Source organism: Pelodiscus sinensis, chromosome 20 (assembly GCF_049634645.1).
Source record: "Pelodiscus sinensis isolate JC-2024 chromosome 20, ASM4963464v1, whole genome shotgun sequence".
Classification (NCBI taxonomy): Eukaryota; Metazoa; Chordata; order Testudines; family Trionychidae; genus Pelodiscus; species Pelodiscus sinensis.
In genome coordinates this window covers 3,059,595-3,075,686 of record NC_134730.1, presented here as the reverse complement: position 1 = coordinate 3,075,686, position 16,092 = coordinate 3,059,595, and the positions used below count along the sequence as shown (strand labels likewise).

The following is a 16,092-nucleotide window of genomic DNA, read 5'->3' as shown; positions in this document are numbered from 1 at the left end:
CTCCCGGGCCTGCCTGCCAGGAGCTGACCCGGAGGCCTGCCCCCACTTTCAGGCACTGGACCGCATCCTGGGGGCTCACGCTGTCCCTGCCCCCCGGGTGGTCATCGACCCCGGGGCAGAGGGACCCATCCTGGACACCTAGGAGGAGGAGCTGGAGGATGCTGAGAGCCAGGAGCCTGCCGGGAGCCTGCCTAGGACCCAGAACCCCCGAGGCACCCCACAGACCACATCTCCTGTGTCGTCCGAGGCCAGGGAGGCCTCCACCTGTGAGTACCATCATGCTCCCCTTATGTGTATGGAGGGGTGGGGGGGAAAGGGAGCCCAGGGACCATGCGCCTGGGCCTTGCCTACCATGGAGCAGCAGCTGGGGATCCTGCAGGGGCCTTGGCCTTGCAGAGGGGGGCTGGGTTTCACTCACCTTGTCCCCAGGGAGAACTGACCGCTGCTCTTGTTTCACCACAGCCGCAGCACCTGGGACTGCAGGGCGCACCAGTCCGCCTGCAACAGCCACCCGCGCCCAGGCCAGCAGGTGTGCCAGGAACCAGGAGGACTACCAGTGGCAGCACCTCCGGTTCATGAAGCAGCTACTCCGCAACCAGGAGCACTGGGTCCGAGAGGACCTTCGGCTGCGCCAGTGGAGTGTGGATGTGCTGGAGGAGCAGGGCCATGACCTCAGAGGCCACCTCCAGACCCTGGTGGACCGGTTCCTGCCTCCTCCTGCTCTGGGTCCTGCGGCTGCCCCAGCTCTCGCTCCTCCTCCCACCCCTGCTGCCCCTGCTCCCTCTGCTGCCCCTGCTCCCTCTCCCGCTTCCTCCTCACCCACCGTCCCTCCTGCCCCACCCTCCACACCCGCTCCCCCCGAGGCCCTCGCACCCGCAGTGTTGCGAGACGGGAGAGCCAGCCGGACCCCCAAGCCTGAGCTTTCCCTTCCCTTCCTCCCCTTCCACCCCCTTCCAGTTCCCTCCTCCCAGGTTTCTCCCTCCCCTCTCCCACCCTCACTCCTCCCTCCCCCCACCCCAGTTATGTAAAATAAAGAGAGTTTTTTTTTGCCAAAACAGGTACCTTTATTTGACATTAGGAAGGGAGGTTAGGGAGGGGAAAGGGGAAGGGGGGAGGGTGGAAGAAGGCCCCAGTGGGGCATGCAGGGAGAGTTCCGTCCCCCTCCTCCACATGGAAGCTCTCCCGCAGGGCTTCCTGGATCCGGACGGCCCCCCACTGGGCTTCCCAGATGGCGGCAGTGTAGGGCTGAGTGTACTGGCCAGCCATGTGGTCAGCCTCAGCCATCCAGGCTGTCAGGAAAGCCTCCCCCTTCCTCTCGCACAAATTGTGCAGCACACAACATGCTGCCACCACGGGAGGGATGTTGTGCTCGGCGAGGTCGAGGCGGGTGAGGAGGCACCTAAATCGGGCTTTCAGTCACCCGAAGGCCCCCTCAATCACGATGCGGGCCCTGGTCAGCCTCGCATTGAACGTCTGGCGGGAGGGGTTGAGGTGCCCCATGTAGGGCTTCTTGAGCCAGGGCTGTAGGGGATAGGCCGCATCCCCCACCAGGCACACGGGCATGTCCACGTCCCCGACCCTGATGTGGCGGTTGGGGAAGAAGGTCCCGGCGTGCAGCCTCTGGCACACAGAGGAGTTCCGGTACACCCTGGCATCGTGTGCCTTGCCGGACCAGCCCACATTAATGTCCGTGAACTGGCCCCGGTGGTCACACGTGGCCTGCAGGAGGACATAGAAGTACCCCTTGCGGTTCACGTACTGGGAGGCCTGGTGTTCCGGGGCACGGATGGGGATGTGCATCCCGTCGATGGCCCCCCCCGCAGTTGGGGAAGCCGAGGGCGCCGAACACCCGGATGACGGCGTCCGGGTCGGTGAGGTGGACCACTCTGCGGAGCAGCACCCGGTTGATGGCCTTGACCACCTGCAGAGAGACACAGCAAAGCGCGAATCAGTGGGGCGCCCGGGTGGCTGGGAGTGCTCGTGCCCTGGTAGTGCCCCGCGCCCCACTCCCAGAAGCAACTCCCCCAGGCGGTGTGCAGTGCGACCGGGAGAGACCGGCCCCTCCGGTGCAGGGCACTTTTGCCTCCTCCCCCCTCCGTCCCCACGTTTTCCCTGGGGCGGCCCATCCCCTCCTCGCAGCCCCCTCCCCCCCGGCTCGGTGGCTGACGAGCGCCGTACCTGCATGAGCACCGCTCCGACGGTGGATCTCCCCATGCCGAACTGGTTCCCGACAGATCGGTAGCTGTCCGGCGTGGAGAGCTTCCAGAGGGCGATGGCCACCCGCTTCTGGAGAGGGATGGCGGGCCTCATGCGAGTGTCCCTTCTGTGCAGGGCAGGGGCGAGCCACTCGCAGAGCTCCAGGAAGGTGTCCCTCCTCATCCTGAAATTTTGGGTCCACTGTTGGTCTCCCCAGCTCTCCAGGACGATGCGGTCCCACCAGTCGCTGCTGGTGTCCAGACACCAGATGCGGCGGGGCATGCCGGTGCCGGGGCGCCACCGCACCTGCTCCATGGCCCTCAGGGTGGCCAGGCGGAGAGGCAGGGGGATGACGTGCACCAGGTGGAACCAGGCAGCCTCCAGCCATTGCTGGCAGGCTTGCAGCAGTAAGTCCATAAACTGCACCAGAAGGTGCAGGGCGAGCTCTGGCTCCATGTTGCCACCTGCGGCGGCATCCCTGAAGGGAAGCACCGACACAGATGGGCACAGAGACCAACGCTTTGCTGTCCCTCGGCAAGGTAGGCAAGCAAGCGGAAAAGCTGAGAACCGGCTGCCCAGGGGGGTCCCTTTAAGCACGAGCCTCAGATAGCCTCAGACAGCAGCCACACAAAGCAACTACTGACCTGATGCCCTGCCAGAACCGATTTCAGCTGCCCTTAAATGCGCCCCTGTGTCCAATCAGTGTGGACGCGCTAGTTCAAATTAGCAAAATGCTAATTCGAACTAGTTTTTAAGTCTAGATGCGCTTGTTCGAATTAGCTTAGTTCGAATTAGCGCTGTAGTGTAGACATACCCTAGGAGGGCCTAGCCTAGAATTCAAATCTTCCAACTCCCAGCTTTCTGCTCTCACCACTAGACACAGTTTCTTCGTTAGGATCTAAACAAACAAACCACAAAGCCGCGAAAGCTGGCGGGTATGAGATGAGCACCAGAGGGTGTGTCCATGCTGCAGCTGGACATACCTGGCTGCCTTTCCCTGCGCTGGCGTGGCTAAAGAGAGCAGTGTAAATGCAGTGCACAGGCCGTGCCAACCCACCGGGCACCCTGGGGACCCACTTGTGTTGTGGAAGCCTGCAGGGCTTCATCTGCCCTGGTGTTTGCAGCCACAGGAGCCGGCTCCGGAGCCTACCCCGGCTGCAGTCATGGCTCGGGGTGCAGAGGAGACTTGGGTCAGCTTCACATGGGAAAGAAAATCCAGAGAAGAAAGAACACAGAACAGCCCTGACCACCCCATCAGACATGCCCGGAGGAATCAGCCTTTTCGTTCCCTTTCTAGGGCTGACCTGAAAGCCTGCCATAAGCCCATCTCCTTCTTGCCGGGCAGCAATGATTCATCTGAGAATGGCAGAGGCCACAGGCAGCTATAGAATTTCCTCTGTGCCTCTAATTGCTTTTCTCTTTACCAGCACTGCACAATAAACCACAACAATTATGTAATTCGTGATTAAATATTTACAGGCGTAAAAAACCCTGCTCTTGCTTAAACAAGCAGGTTACTGGGGATGGAGAGCAGGAAGAAAAGGTCCCTCTGACCAGGCCCCCCAAAAACAGGGAATCCTAGCGAGTCCTGGGGGCACAGAGCAGGAGCCGAGGGCCAGAAGATGAGTTGGGCTTGCAGCTGCCTCAGTGGCTTGTTTTAGGGATGTAATTGTGTATTGGTTTCAGGGCCAGCCCGAGCCATTTGCGCACCCTGGGCCCAGGAGCACAGTGCTTCCCCCAGGAGTGTGATGCAGGCGCGGCTGCGGCCCTGCCCCCAGGCGCCCGGCGCATGTGCAAACCCACCCCCGGGCACCCGGTGCACACGCGGGAGCTGCCCTGGGCACGTGGAGCATGTGCGATGCTGGCCCCGCCCGGCCCGGCAGCCCTGCGCGGTGCCCCCTACAGGCTGGTACCTTGGGCCGGCTCTGAGTGGATTTACCGATTAGCCAATAGGCAAAAGCGCATAGGTTAATGCTATAGACTACACGCATTTCCCCCCCTTCCCTACCGGTAATTGTTTTATCAGGCTGGTCAGCAGCCCGGCTCAGTCCTGGCTTGCAATGGGTTCAGGACCTGCCCCTGCTGCGGCTCTGCATTTAAAGTGTATTAGGAGCTAAGCAGGCAGGCAGCCCGGCTCAGTCCCAGCTCACGCCAGGGCCAGGAGTTCAGACCTTCCCTAGACAGGGGCAGCTGCCACCCCGCACTGCTACCTCTGTATCGGCAGCAGCGCAGGGTGACAGGCAGCCAGTCCACAAAGGGAGCTGGTTTTTAAACTGGCTCCCCTCGCGGACCAGCTCCCGCCTGGCTCCCTGCGCTGCTGCCTCTGATACAGAGGTAGCAGTGCGGGGTGGCAGCAGGCTCCTCGGGAGTGGGGCTGGAGCGCACTGGCTGCTGGCCCCACCCCCAAGTACTATAGAATACTCTAGTAACCGGTAAGAATGAATGAGGTTAATCAACTATTCAATTAACCGATATTTAACATCCCTAGTTTGTTTAATCCCAGGTGCTTCTCACGCCCATAAAACATGGATTAGATTTCTCAGGGGCCAGCCAGGAACACGAGATGAAGTGTCCACAAGACGTTTCTACTGAGGCAGAGTCCACACTGTAAGAGACCTTGAGAATCCCTCCTTTCCCCAGGTGTGCCCCTGAGTCCTACCCCAGTCTCCATGTCTCAGTTTCCCATCTGGTAAGTGGGGATAATACTACTTTTCCCACTCTCTTCAGCTAAAGAGTGGAAGTGTATATTTGTGCAGTGTCTTATTCAAAGGGCCTTTGACCTCAGGGCCTTTACACAACACAGTCCCTGTGTTAGCTAGGGAGCTATTCTTATCTGCATTTAGAGATGGGAACTCTGAAAATGCTACATGAATTTCCCATGGTCCCTCAGAAAGTCATTGGCGGAAACAAGAGCAAAACCCAAGAATCCTGACTCCCAGTCGTCTGTTCTAACCACTGAGCAACATTGCTATGCCTAATCATTCCAAGACATGCTCTGTTCAAGCTTATCTTCCACTCACAATGTTGGTGGACTCGCACTGGGCCAGAAAAGCCCCTCAGTGTTTGTTTTCAGCGCTCTGCACCTACACACGTTCTGTTCATTCATTCCCAGCTCCAAGAACGTCGGCGGGTCCAGCAGCAGCTGTGCTGTATCATTATTCCTGTAGCGTCTGGACCGCTTGGCTCTCTCGCTCCACAGCCCCTGGTGACAAACTGACTCACACAGGATGCACACAGTCTGGAATTTCCTCTCGTGTGCGCTGTGCTCCTGCCCACCCTGAAGAACATGGAAGTCACTGAGATAACTGGCTGCGGTTCTCTTTTATTTTCTGCTTCCCACGACTCCCTTTCTTCCTTCAGCTCTCTCCACAATTGCCAGCGATCCATTCTGAGCAGGACAATGCCGCTACACATTTCAGTCACCTGATTTGAATAAGAAGAATTGTTCGCTACATCCCAATAACATGTGCTGTGGGTTTTCAGCACGCCCCTGTATTTACTAAGCTGTCCAAAGTCTACCTGTAGGCTTGTCCTTACTGCTTCGGAATAGAATCCCCATGTAGCGATGGCATGAGTCACTTTTACCGATGACTCTCATAGGTAATATGAGTAGATCAATTAGTGGTGGGCAAAAATTAAAAGCAAACAATACATTAGCAGAAAATACATTTTTCAGTACATGGAAACTATTCATAAATTTAGATTGAATTTGGCAATAAGTTTTGGCAGAGAAAAGATGGAATTTATTTAGCAGAGTTGAAACATTCCGTTTCAGCCATTTTAAAATAAAATGTTTTCACTTTGTATTTCAAAACCTGCATTATAGTTCAAAATGTAGCTAATTTAAAAGAAGGGTGATGTGCAAAAATGACCCCAAACTAAATGAACTCCCCCAAATCAGTAGGAGGGGGTGTTAAACAGTCCTTTTTGTTCATCCTCAAACAAAAGCGAGACGGGGAGTGTTCATGTTTTTGGTTTGGGTAATTAAAATAATTTTGGTTTGAACTGAGCCACTTTTTCTTTCCAGTTTGCCCCTGAACCAAAAAATCAATTATTCACTCCGTTGTAGTGTCCTGTAATGTCTATACTTGATGCAACAGGAACACTTGCAGAGTAAATGTTGCGGTTGTTGTGAACTCCCCAGTTGTGCACTATCCGTGGTCAGATTCCACAGGCTACTAGATAAGACACATGGCAGACACACAGGCAAGCTTCTCCCATGTGTAAGAAGAGGGGGTGAAAATATTAAGCCCCAAATAATTCCTATTAGGAAATATGATTTTGTTGAAATCCACATTTTTCACAGTTCAATGTCAATTTTGAGGAAAAGGTTCAATTTTCTGATCAGGCGACACAAACCAATCTGTTATGCGAAATCAACGTTTTGAAACAAAGTGAAATTTTCTATTCCCCAGTTTTAAAAAGGTCAGGGCGATGTGTCAAGTTGTTTTGTTCTCGTTAAAAAAATCAACCTTTTCCACTCTAATGTTTGCCCTTTGAAACGCTTCGGAATTTTTCAGTTTCTGAAAAGTTTTTGCCAGTTTGATTTTTCATTCCTTTTCTGAGCAGCAAGTCATTTCAGAAAGTTAACATTTCATGTGAAAGGACAATCCTTCCTCCCTCCCCCCCCCCAAAAGCTCTATTTATACGAGTTTTAGCCTGGGAAGTAGCCAGGAAAACAACTCCATACAGCTTTCATTTTGCAAACACAGAGGCATCTGCTAGTTAGGAGCCAGGCTGGGAATCAGTGGTTGCATATGATACATTTGCACTACAAAAAATGTATTTAAACTCTGTGTGTGCAAACACAGCATTGCACTGACAGCCCTGTAGACTGCAGTGCAGCACTGGCAACGCTGACGATTCGGTGTTGGAAGACACAAGGAATACGGGCTAAGGCTTTGGAGTCCTTCCCCTGACTTCCCTAGGGTAAGGATCAGGACTTGACAAAGAACTTACGCTCCCCTTGAAAAATGTGCACTCTGCCTGTCAACAACATCGAGCTGTAAATTACACAGGGGAATAACAAAGGCCGTGGAAAAGGACTCTGTGCACCCCACAGGCACATCCAAACTGTACAGTCCGTTCCCATCCTGCAGGCCTAGGAAGCAGCTGTGAGCTGCATTCCAGAGCACCTCGGAGAAAGCCACAAACGGTCGCTGCTCCAGAGCAGTGCCCAAGCAAATCAAAACATAACACTGTAAGTGTTGGAAAGAGACAGACCAACGGACCTGCCTTTCAAAGCTCTCTGTGTGAGGGTGAAGTCGGGAGAGCGGGTTATTTTTAGTTTCTATGCAGAGCCCTCTGAAAATGTGAGCAGGGATTTGCAGAGCGCTCAACAGACATGGCGTAGCACCTGCCCTAGGGAATTTACAATGCAACAAATGAAATTGACGAGCCGGAGCAGGGGTGTGTCTAGAATGCATCCCTCTGTCGGCAGAGAGATGCAGATTAGGCAGGTCGACATTGCAAATGAGGCAGGGATTTAAATATCCTGTGCTTAATTTGCATTAAAATGGCCACTGTGTTTTGCCGACTCAGCACTTTGTCGGCAAAAAGCGGCGGTCTAGAGCAAGATCTGTGGAGAAAAAACGCCTTTTTCGACAGATCCCTTATGCCTCCTTCAAGGAGGTTGACAGGATCTGTTGAAAAAGGTTTTCTTTCTCAACAGATCCCCCTCTAGACTGCCGCTTTTTGCTGACAAAGTGCCGAGTTGGCAAAATGGGGCAGCCATTTTTATGAAGTTAGGCACGGGATATTTAAATCCCTGCCTCATTTGCAGTGTCGACCTGCCTAACCTGCATCCCTCTGCCGACAGAGGGATGCAGTGTAGGCATACCCTAGGGGATGACATAAGGAAGGGCATGAATTGCATTTGCAGCAATGAGCAATGTGTGCATCTCAGTTACATTAATATTGCTTTTTAAAGGGGTTCTGAGCTGAGCCACACACAGCCGAAATCTGCACCCAGCCAAATTCTCTTGGGATAGGTCTACATGGCAACATTATTTTGAAATAATGTCGAAATACTGTCAAGCTGGAGGACTTCTTACTCCGACTCCCGTAACCCTCAGGCTGTGTCTAGACTGGCCAGTTTTTCCGGAAAATCAGCCACTTTTCCGGAAAAACTTGCCAGCTGTCTATACTGGCCACTTGAATTTCTGCAAAAGCACTGACTTCCTACTGTCTGAAATCAGTGCTTTTTGCGGAAATACTATGCTGCTCCCATTCGGGCAAAAGTCCTTTTTGGGCAAAACTTTTGCACAAGAGGGCCAGTGCAGACAGCTGAGATTTGTTTTCCGCAAAAAAGCCCCGATGGCGATTGGGGCTTTTTTGCGCAAAAGCGCGTCTAGATTGGTATGGACGCTTTTCTGCAAAAAGTGCTTTTGCGGAAAAGCGTCCTGCCAATCTAGACGCGTTTTTCCGAAAATGCTGTTAACGGAAAACTTTTCCGTTAAAAGCATTTCCGGAAAATCATGCCAGTCTAGACATAGCCTCATTGTGTCAGGAGTAAGGGAAGTCGGAGGAAGAGTGCTCTATTTCAAAATACGTGCTGTGTAGACACTCCCAATTTCAAAATAAGCTACGCAATTGACGTAGCTCAATTTGCGTAGCTTATTTCAAGTTAAGCGCTGCAGCATAGATGCACCTATAGAGAATAACAAAGGCCTGTCTTTAATATCATGAGCTCTTATGGGCAAAACCCACTTCTTCCCGAAGCTCAGTATTCTCTGGAAAGCTCCCGTCCCATCCCCATTCCTAGAAGAATTATTTAAATTGAATAATTTAGGAAACTGACCTAATTTCTATGAGCGACAGCTCAGCAAAAGGCACCTCTCCTGCAGCATCCAGCCAAGCTGGCAGATGGAGGATGTCCAGGCGGACCCTGTCAAAGAAGAATGTGTCATGGAAGGTTTGCACCTCGCTCCTGTTAGTAATGAGGCCAGAAGCATTGGCCTTCAGAGCAAGTAGAAACTCACCAGACATTCTAACCGGGGAGGTGACGTCTGGGTTTGGATCCAAAAATTAACCTCTGAGCAACCAGATCCTACCTAACTTCATGCCCTCCTGGGAAGGCTTTTGGTCCGTTCCTAAACGCACGGGCGTGCATTCTGCAAGGGCTCAGACTTTAAACCCCCTGCTGGAAATACATCCCTTCTTGGTGCTGCGAGCCCTTCTTGTAGCACTCTGAGTGCCCCCCGCTAAGTCCACTTCCCACGGGCACTTCAAGCCCAGGGATCCGATCTCAAGTCTAGGGCTGAGCCAGAGTTTCAGTGCAGGTCGGGGGGCTGCTGGGACTTCCCCAGTGCTCACGACCATTTGGATGCAGGCTTGTCATTGCACTCTGGCCTCTGCTCCAGCAAAAAGAAACCGACGCGGGGCTGGAATGCGCCATATGAGGACCACTCCTCCAGGTGTGCCCCAGCACCCCATGGAGGTTGGGGAGACGTGTGCCCCTCCTCAGCAGTGAGTTCTGCTGGCCAGGTTGAAAGGGAGCATTGGGCTGGCCTGTGTCACGGAGGGTGGGGACAGAGACACGGTGCAGGAAGTGCATTTCGACTGTAGCCTGGAACGCGGTGTGCAAAAGAAGGAAAGTTCCTTGCACAGTTCCCGGACAACACACCCACATGCCAACCATGTGACTTTGGGTGTGCAACAGGCGCGCCGATGTAGCAGAGGAGCTTGCTGGAAGAGCCACGCTTCTGCAGTCTTATCCGATGCAGATTCAAATTAGGAGCCTTTTAAGCTTTGCCCGTCACTCTACTCCTCCTAGGGAGGCACCAAGACATGGATTTTGTATTGGGGTTTGTTACGGGGGGGAAGAGGGGCTTGTACTAGGTGCGCCATAGAATACTAGAGCTGCAAGGGACCTCAGGAGGTCATCAGGTCCAGCCCCCTGCCCAAAGCAGGACCAATCCCAATTCAATCAACCCAGCCAGGGCTTTGTCAAGCCAGGACTTAAACACCTCTAGGGATGGAGACTCTACCCCCTCCCTAGGGAACCCATTCCAGCACTTCCCCACCCGCCTAGTAATATAGTTTTTCCTAATATCCAACCTAGACCTCCCCCACTGTAACTTGAGACCATTGTTCCTTATTCTGCCATTTGTCACTACTGAGAACAGCCTCTCTCCATCCTCTTTGGAACCTCCCTTCAGGAAGTTGAAGGCTGCTCTCAAATCCCCCCTCACTGGCTAACTCTAAGTCTACATCTACACTGCAGCACTATTTCGGGATACTGGAGGGATCCTGAAATAGCTATTCCGCATCTTTTGAGCGCACCTGTTATTTCGAAATATAACAGGGCTTGCTATGCCGACGTCCCTGTGAACCTCATTCCACGAGGGGTAAGGGATGTTTTGGAACAGCGATTTAGTTCAAACTAAGTGCTGTGTAGACAGCACCTAATTTCAAAATAAGCTCTTTCGAAATTGACTCTAAATAAGCTACACAATGTGCATAGCTCACATTGCGTAGCTTACTTAGGGCTACTGCACCCGGAGCTCTAATTGTTTTATGCTGCTTTCATGATGAAAAACCAGTGGTCCAGTCGACTCCACTGCCAAATCGGTTTTACAGCTGTTTCGGGTCACCAAAACAGCCAGCATGGGTTGGTGAATCTGCCCCATCGAACCACATGAGCCAGCAAGGATACAGACTTTTTAAGAAGTGTAAAATCAAAGGCAGTAAGAGAGGGGAGAGAGTCCCATACTGTGGAATAGATCTGGGAGACAGCACAGTCTATTCAGAGTCCAGACCGAAGGCTACTGCTGTTCACCCGTGATCCGATTCCAGGCGTGAGATTCAGACCTCGCTTTAATTGTGACAAAAGTGGTAGTGCCCTGTACAACCCGCAAGTGCTACAGGCAAAGAGGGAGACCCTTTTCACGAACCTCTGGAGAAATCTGCCAGCATCGTTGGTGGAGAAACGTCTCTCAGTGGATATAGATTTCCCCGGCTAAAACGATGCAGTTTCCAGCCCAGACCCCCCAAAAGTGCTCATTTTTGGCCAAAGATGAAATGTCACTGAATAAAGCCACCTTGAGTTCTGATCATTAGCATCACGATGCTGATAATTACAGCTCTCTACTGCTTGGCTCTTCACTTCTGTCCATGCGAGGGCCTCTGCAGCCAGAAACACCATGTTATGTATCATGTCCGCGTTGCTGATTTATTTTACAAGCTGCTCCTGGAGAACACTGGATGGGATAAAGCCCAAGGAACAAACCTCTGCTGATAAAAATCCTGGTCAATAAACATTTCCTCTCTAAAATCTGCACTGCTGGCAACAACAACCAGGAGTTACACCCATTGATTTCCCCTCCTTCCCCTGGCTATGTCGAGATGGTCAATGTAATCGAAGCTGTCAGAGAAACAGTCTCCCAAAAAAAAGAGGATTTTGCTTTTTAGGAAAGACGGACATTTAAATCATAATGCTACCACTGGACAATTTCCTGCATGCTACAACGGCTGCAAACTACAATTCTAGGAGGAATTCCTGGCAGGGGGGACAATTTTCACACCCTTATATTTAGTGAGAGCTTGCATGAAAACTAGCCAAATCTGTCAGTGATAAATCAGGCTGTTCTGACAGTGCCCAGAGCATGCAGTAAAAGCAAATGAGGGGGAAGTGAAATTACAAGTTGCAGAGGGGAACTTTGCAAACTAATAAGCGTTTGTTTTTGTTTAAAAAAAAAACCTGGAAAAATTAGAACTAGTTTCTCTCTTCTTCTTTTGTTTAAACTAGTTTCTCTCACCCCTCCCTTCTGATGGATTGCCGGCTCCCACATGCTGATCTCTTATTTATTTTATTTTTCACCATGTGGTTTCCATATTCGTTTGCTAATCAGACAGAACTCATGTCTCCAGGGATTGGGGCAGAGGAGGGAGAATTACTTCAGTTTTGCTTTGGAGTCAGGAACTAGTCTAATGAAAACCATTTGCTTTTTTAGTAGTTTTAATGGGTTGCACTAGAGACACACAATTGCACCATTACAAAGGGACACAGAGATAGGACTTGATCCACTAGGGATAGTGGGGAAAGAATCTCAGTGGGTTTTAGATGGGGGCCAGGGTGTTTTTTATTGACATATTTAAAATCCAACTAAAATCTAATAATCCCTGTGAATTAATCCATCTCCAAACCCCAAACCCTGCCAGGAAGGCTCCTCTTGCCACCTGTCCAAAGCTGAACCATGCATAAGAAAGTTTGATTTCCCCAGGTAATAGCCAGATCAAAGCAGTTCAGATAAGCCCCCGGCTCCCATCCAAACTGGCTCAGGGACTAATTTTCTTCATCACTTTCTTTAGATAGGGAGGAAGCTGCCAACGTTATAGGGCAGGAGAAATCGCTGATAAGTCATGACCAATATCCGTCACATCACAAATGTGAGCAAACGGAGTCATCTTTCACGTCACCTCTTTGCTCCTGTGTTAGTTCCAGCCATTTTGCCTCTTCAGGGATCCTAGAAACATCCCTTCTTTTCCCAGGGCACCCCAGAGGTGAGAACATTGGTTGAGGCCTTCCAGCAAAACTGGCTGGCAAGAAACCCTGTGATTTTGTCAATAATAGAGATGTAGCCGTGTTAGTCTGGTCTTGCTGAAACAAAAGACAGGACTATGCAGCAATTTAAAGACTAATAGGATGGTTTATTAGGGGATGAGCTTTCATAGGCCAGACCCACTTCCTCAGATCAAATTGTGGAAGAAATTTGCCATGACCATATATACAAAGGGATACAATCAAAAAAAGTGAACACATATAAAATTGACAAATCAGATTTTAGAACAGAGGGGGCAAGGAGGAAGAGGGGAGGTTAGTGTCTATGAGGTTATGATATTAGGGATGATCATTGGGGAAGCTAGCTTTGTAATGGGTAAGATAATTAGCATCTTTATGATTTTGTCAGTGCTTTCAGTCTGGGAGAAACCCACAACCGTACCCATTCCCTAGAAGTACAGATTGGCGAGAAGCATGGGATGGCTGGATTAGATGTTACCAGAGATACAAGAGACTCATCTTCCCAGGAGCATTTCTTCATCCTATATATGAGATCATATTTCTTGGTTCTTAGATTTTACAGCAATTTTAGCTGCTTATTTTCCCTTGTTAAGGTTTCTGAACAAAATACGTGAAACTCTGAGAACAAGGTGATGCGTTTTCTGCCTCTGTAACTGAGCAGTGGACAAAGGGTTGTCAGCAAGAGATGAAGCCGACTTAAAATCTTACCAGCAAGCGACTCCCAATGCATCTGATCCTGGTCCTTTTGGAGTCCATGGTGGTTTGCTGTTGACTTTAATGGATAAGGCTTTGCCCCGCAGTGCCAAGTCAGATATAGCAGTGGCTGTTAAAGGAATTACTGGAAACTTGAATAAAGCTGATGCAGGGATAAGAGCAACAAAAAGCCCTTTCTTCGTTCCTCTGATTTCACTGCTTGGAATTCTCCATAAACCGATTCACAGGCAAACTTGGGCCCAGGCGTGTGACTCGGGAAGCTGCATAGCAAGAGCAGAAAGCGATCGTCATAAAGCCCAGCGGGCACCTGGCAGACAGACGAGCCAGAACAGGAGGACCTGGGTACCCAGCAGCACAAACCCAGGAAGAAGAAAATGTGGACAGGCCTCTCTGACCTGGGGGGGGTCTGAGCTCACAGTGGGAAATGAAAGGAGGAAGAGGAGAGCCTGGCAAACATTTTGTCATTCGTTAGAGGAAGGGCATCAGCACCTGCTCAGCTCAGTGGGCGCTTTTGCCATTGACGCCGGGGGGCTTCAGTTCAAATCAGCACCTGCCTGGTGAAGCAGAAGCACCAGGCGGCCTGGGTGGGGTATGAAACCGATCAGCTGAGATCCAGCAGATGCGAGTCATGTCGCTTAACGCGCTACTGGCAGGTGTTCAGCTGTTCCCATCAGCAGGGCGGGACAAGAATCGCAATAGAAACGAGCCCTTTTCACAACTGCGCCTCTAATTCCAGCAGCATTAGTGAGCAGGGTGGACTAATCAGATGGTGGTTTCTGGCCTTAAACTCTAAGAACAGCCAGACTGGGTCAGACCCTCCATCCAGAATACGCGATACCAGCCCCGTCAGCCATTCCCAGCTTCTGGCAAACAGAGGTTAGGTACACCATCCTTACCCATCCTGGCTAATAGCCATTGATGGACCCAACCTCCATGAATCTATCTAGCTCTTTTTTGAACCCTGTTAAAGTCCTGGTCTTCACCACATCCTCTGGGAAGGAGTTCCACAGGTTGACTGTGCATTGTGTGAAAAAATACAACACACGGTCAATCTGTGGAACTCCTTGCCAGAGGACGTTGTGAAGACCAGGCCCTTAATATCAAATGCAAAATCTCCCCCATTAAAGTGCCATTAGGTTTATACAATTAACACTGGCAAACATGAAGAAATGCAAAAGTCAAGGTTCTGAAAGCATTGCATCTGCTGAGTTTGATAGGACATATTTGACAATATCCCCATTAACATATTAGAGGCCAAGGGACATTAAAACATGCACATATCTGCAATTCACCTGGATGAACAGGTGCCACAGAACCTTGACTTTTTGCATTCCATGTTGTGCATCATTTCTGCTTCTCAGCCATGCCCCTGCATTAACTCTGGGGGCAGGACAGGTATTTAATGTCTTTGCTTGAAAAAAGAGAAAAGAAATGGGGCCAGACTCGAACTCAAAGATCACTAGAACTGGAAGGAACCTCTAGAAGTCAAGTCCAATCTCCTGCCTTCACAGCAGGACCAAGCACCATCAAAACCATCCCTGACAGGTGTCTGTCTAACCCGCTCTTTAAAATCTCCAATGATGGAGATTCCACACCCTTCCCAGGCAATTTATCCCAGTGCTTAACATCATGCACGGGATAGTTCAGAAAATTCTAAGCAGGAAGAAGCAGGCACTACTGTTGAAGAGTCACAATGGCAGCTGGTGCAAACCAGTGTAGCTTCATTGACCTCCTACCCTGGCTTCCCGTGAGGCCAGGACTTCCCAAGGACGTGTCTCCAAAGTCAGCGAGAGCCGACAGGAGCCTTCCCACCGACCGAGCAGGCTGCGGAGCAGACACGAAGCGCATCACAGACGTCTCCTGAGCACCCCGTCCCACCGCCTGGGCCCTTCCAGGCCACCAGCGCCCTCTAGGGCCGCGCCAAGGGAAGGATATACGGGGGGCGGTCAGACATACGGGGGGAGGGGGCCCTTGTTTATCTGCAAACACAAGGAGACAAAGAGTTGACATTAAGATTTCATGCGCGCTGTGGGATGGGGCTGCTGTTTTCAGTCCTCACACAAAGGGACCTTTTTCCCCCTCGCCCTGTAGAAAAGAGGCACAGTGACAGGCACACACAGAAGCCACATTGACTGCCCGGGAAGGGTCTGTGGAATTTCTGTGGATTGTTTCTCTCCCGGAGACACAACGGCCTGGGCGCCAAAGCAAGAGACTCAGTAGGACGCAAAGGCCAAGATGGTCACATGTGACTGTTGCTGCCACCCCCACCAGCCTCTTCACCCCGGCAAAGCCCTGACGGCTCCAGAGCCAGGATCTCAAGTGCAGCCGACGGCCAGGACGAGAGTGAGATCCCGGCAGCTCCGGTCCCTGGCAGAGGCGCATGTGCAGACAGACCCCACTCGCCAGGATCTCTTGCATGGGCTGGCAGGTTTATGGACGCTCCACTGGTCCCAGCCACCTCCCTGCCCTAATATACCCTCTAGGGTGAGCTAAACCAGCTGACACCAGAGCTCCAGAGCAGCATTTTCAAACGTAACCAAGTGATTTAGGAACCTAAGTCCCATTTCCAGGCGTGTACTAGATGTTTCGGCCCCTAAGTGTCAGTGAAAGCGAATGGGACTTTGTCTCCTCACGCGGGGGCTTGGGAAATCTCACCCCTC

At 51.4% G+C, this 16,092-nt stretch overlaps 2 protein-coding genes across 5 annotated transcripts in view; both read right to left on the bottom strand.

The window, feature by feature from the left end:
• The window catches only part of LOC112545077 (CMT1A duplicated region transcript 4 protein homolog), a 58,374-nt gene that overhangs the window by 2,362 nt on the left and 39,920 nt on the right, over positions 1 to 16,092 (bottom strand). For 2 of the 4 annotated variants that reach the window (XM_075903509.1, XM_075903511.1), the window contains exons 3-4: positions 8,996 to 9,082; positions 1,192 to 5,619 (exon numbers count right to left, since the gene is read on the bottom strand). The exons of 1 other annotated variant lie outside the window; for it this stretch is intronic. In XM_075903509.1, coding sequence (XP_075759624.1) covers positions 1,417 to 2,652 — 1,236 coding nt within the window. In that variant the 5' untranslated portion in view covers positions 2,653 to 5,619; positions 8,996 to 9,082 and the 3' untranslated portion in view covers positions 1,192 to 1,416. Of the gene's footprint in view, positions 1 to 1,191; positions 5,620 to 8,995; positions 9,083 to 16,092 lie in introns of those variants that run through there. One more of the 4 variants, XM_075903510.1, reaches the window with a different exon arrangement.
• The window catches only part of TEKT3 (tektin 3), a 173,708-nt gene that overhangs the window by 124,369 nt on the left and 33,247 nt on the right, over positions 1 to 16,092 (bottom strand). The gene's annotated exons all lie outside the window — the stretch shown is intronic.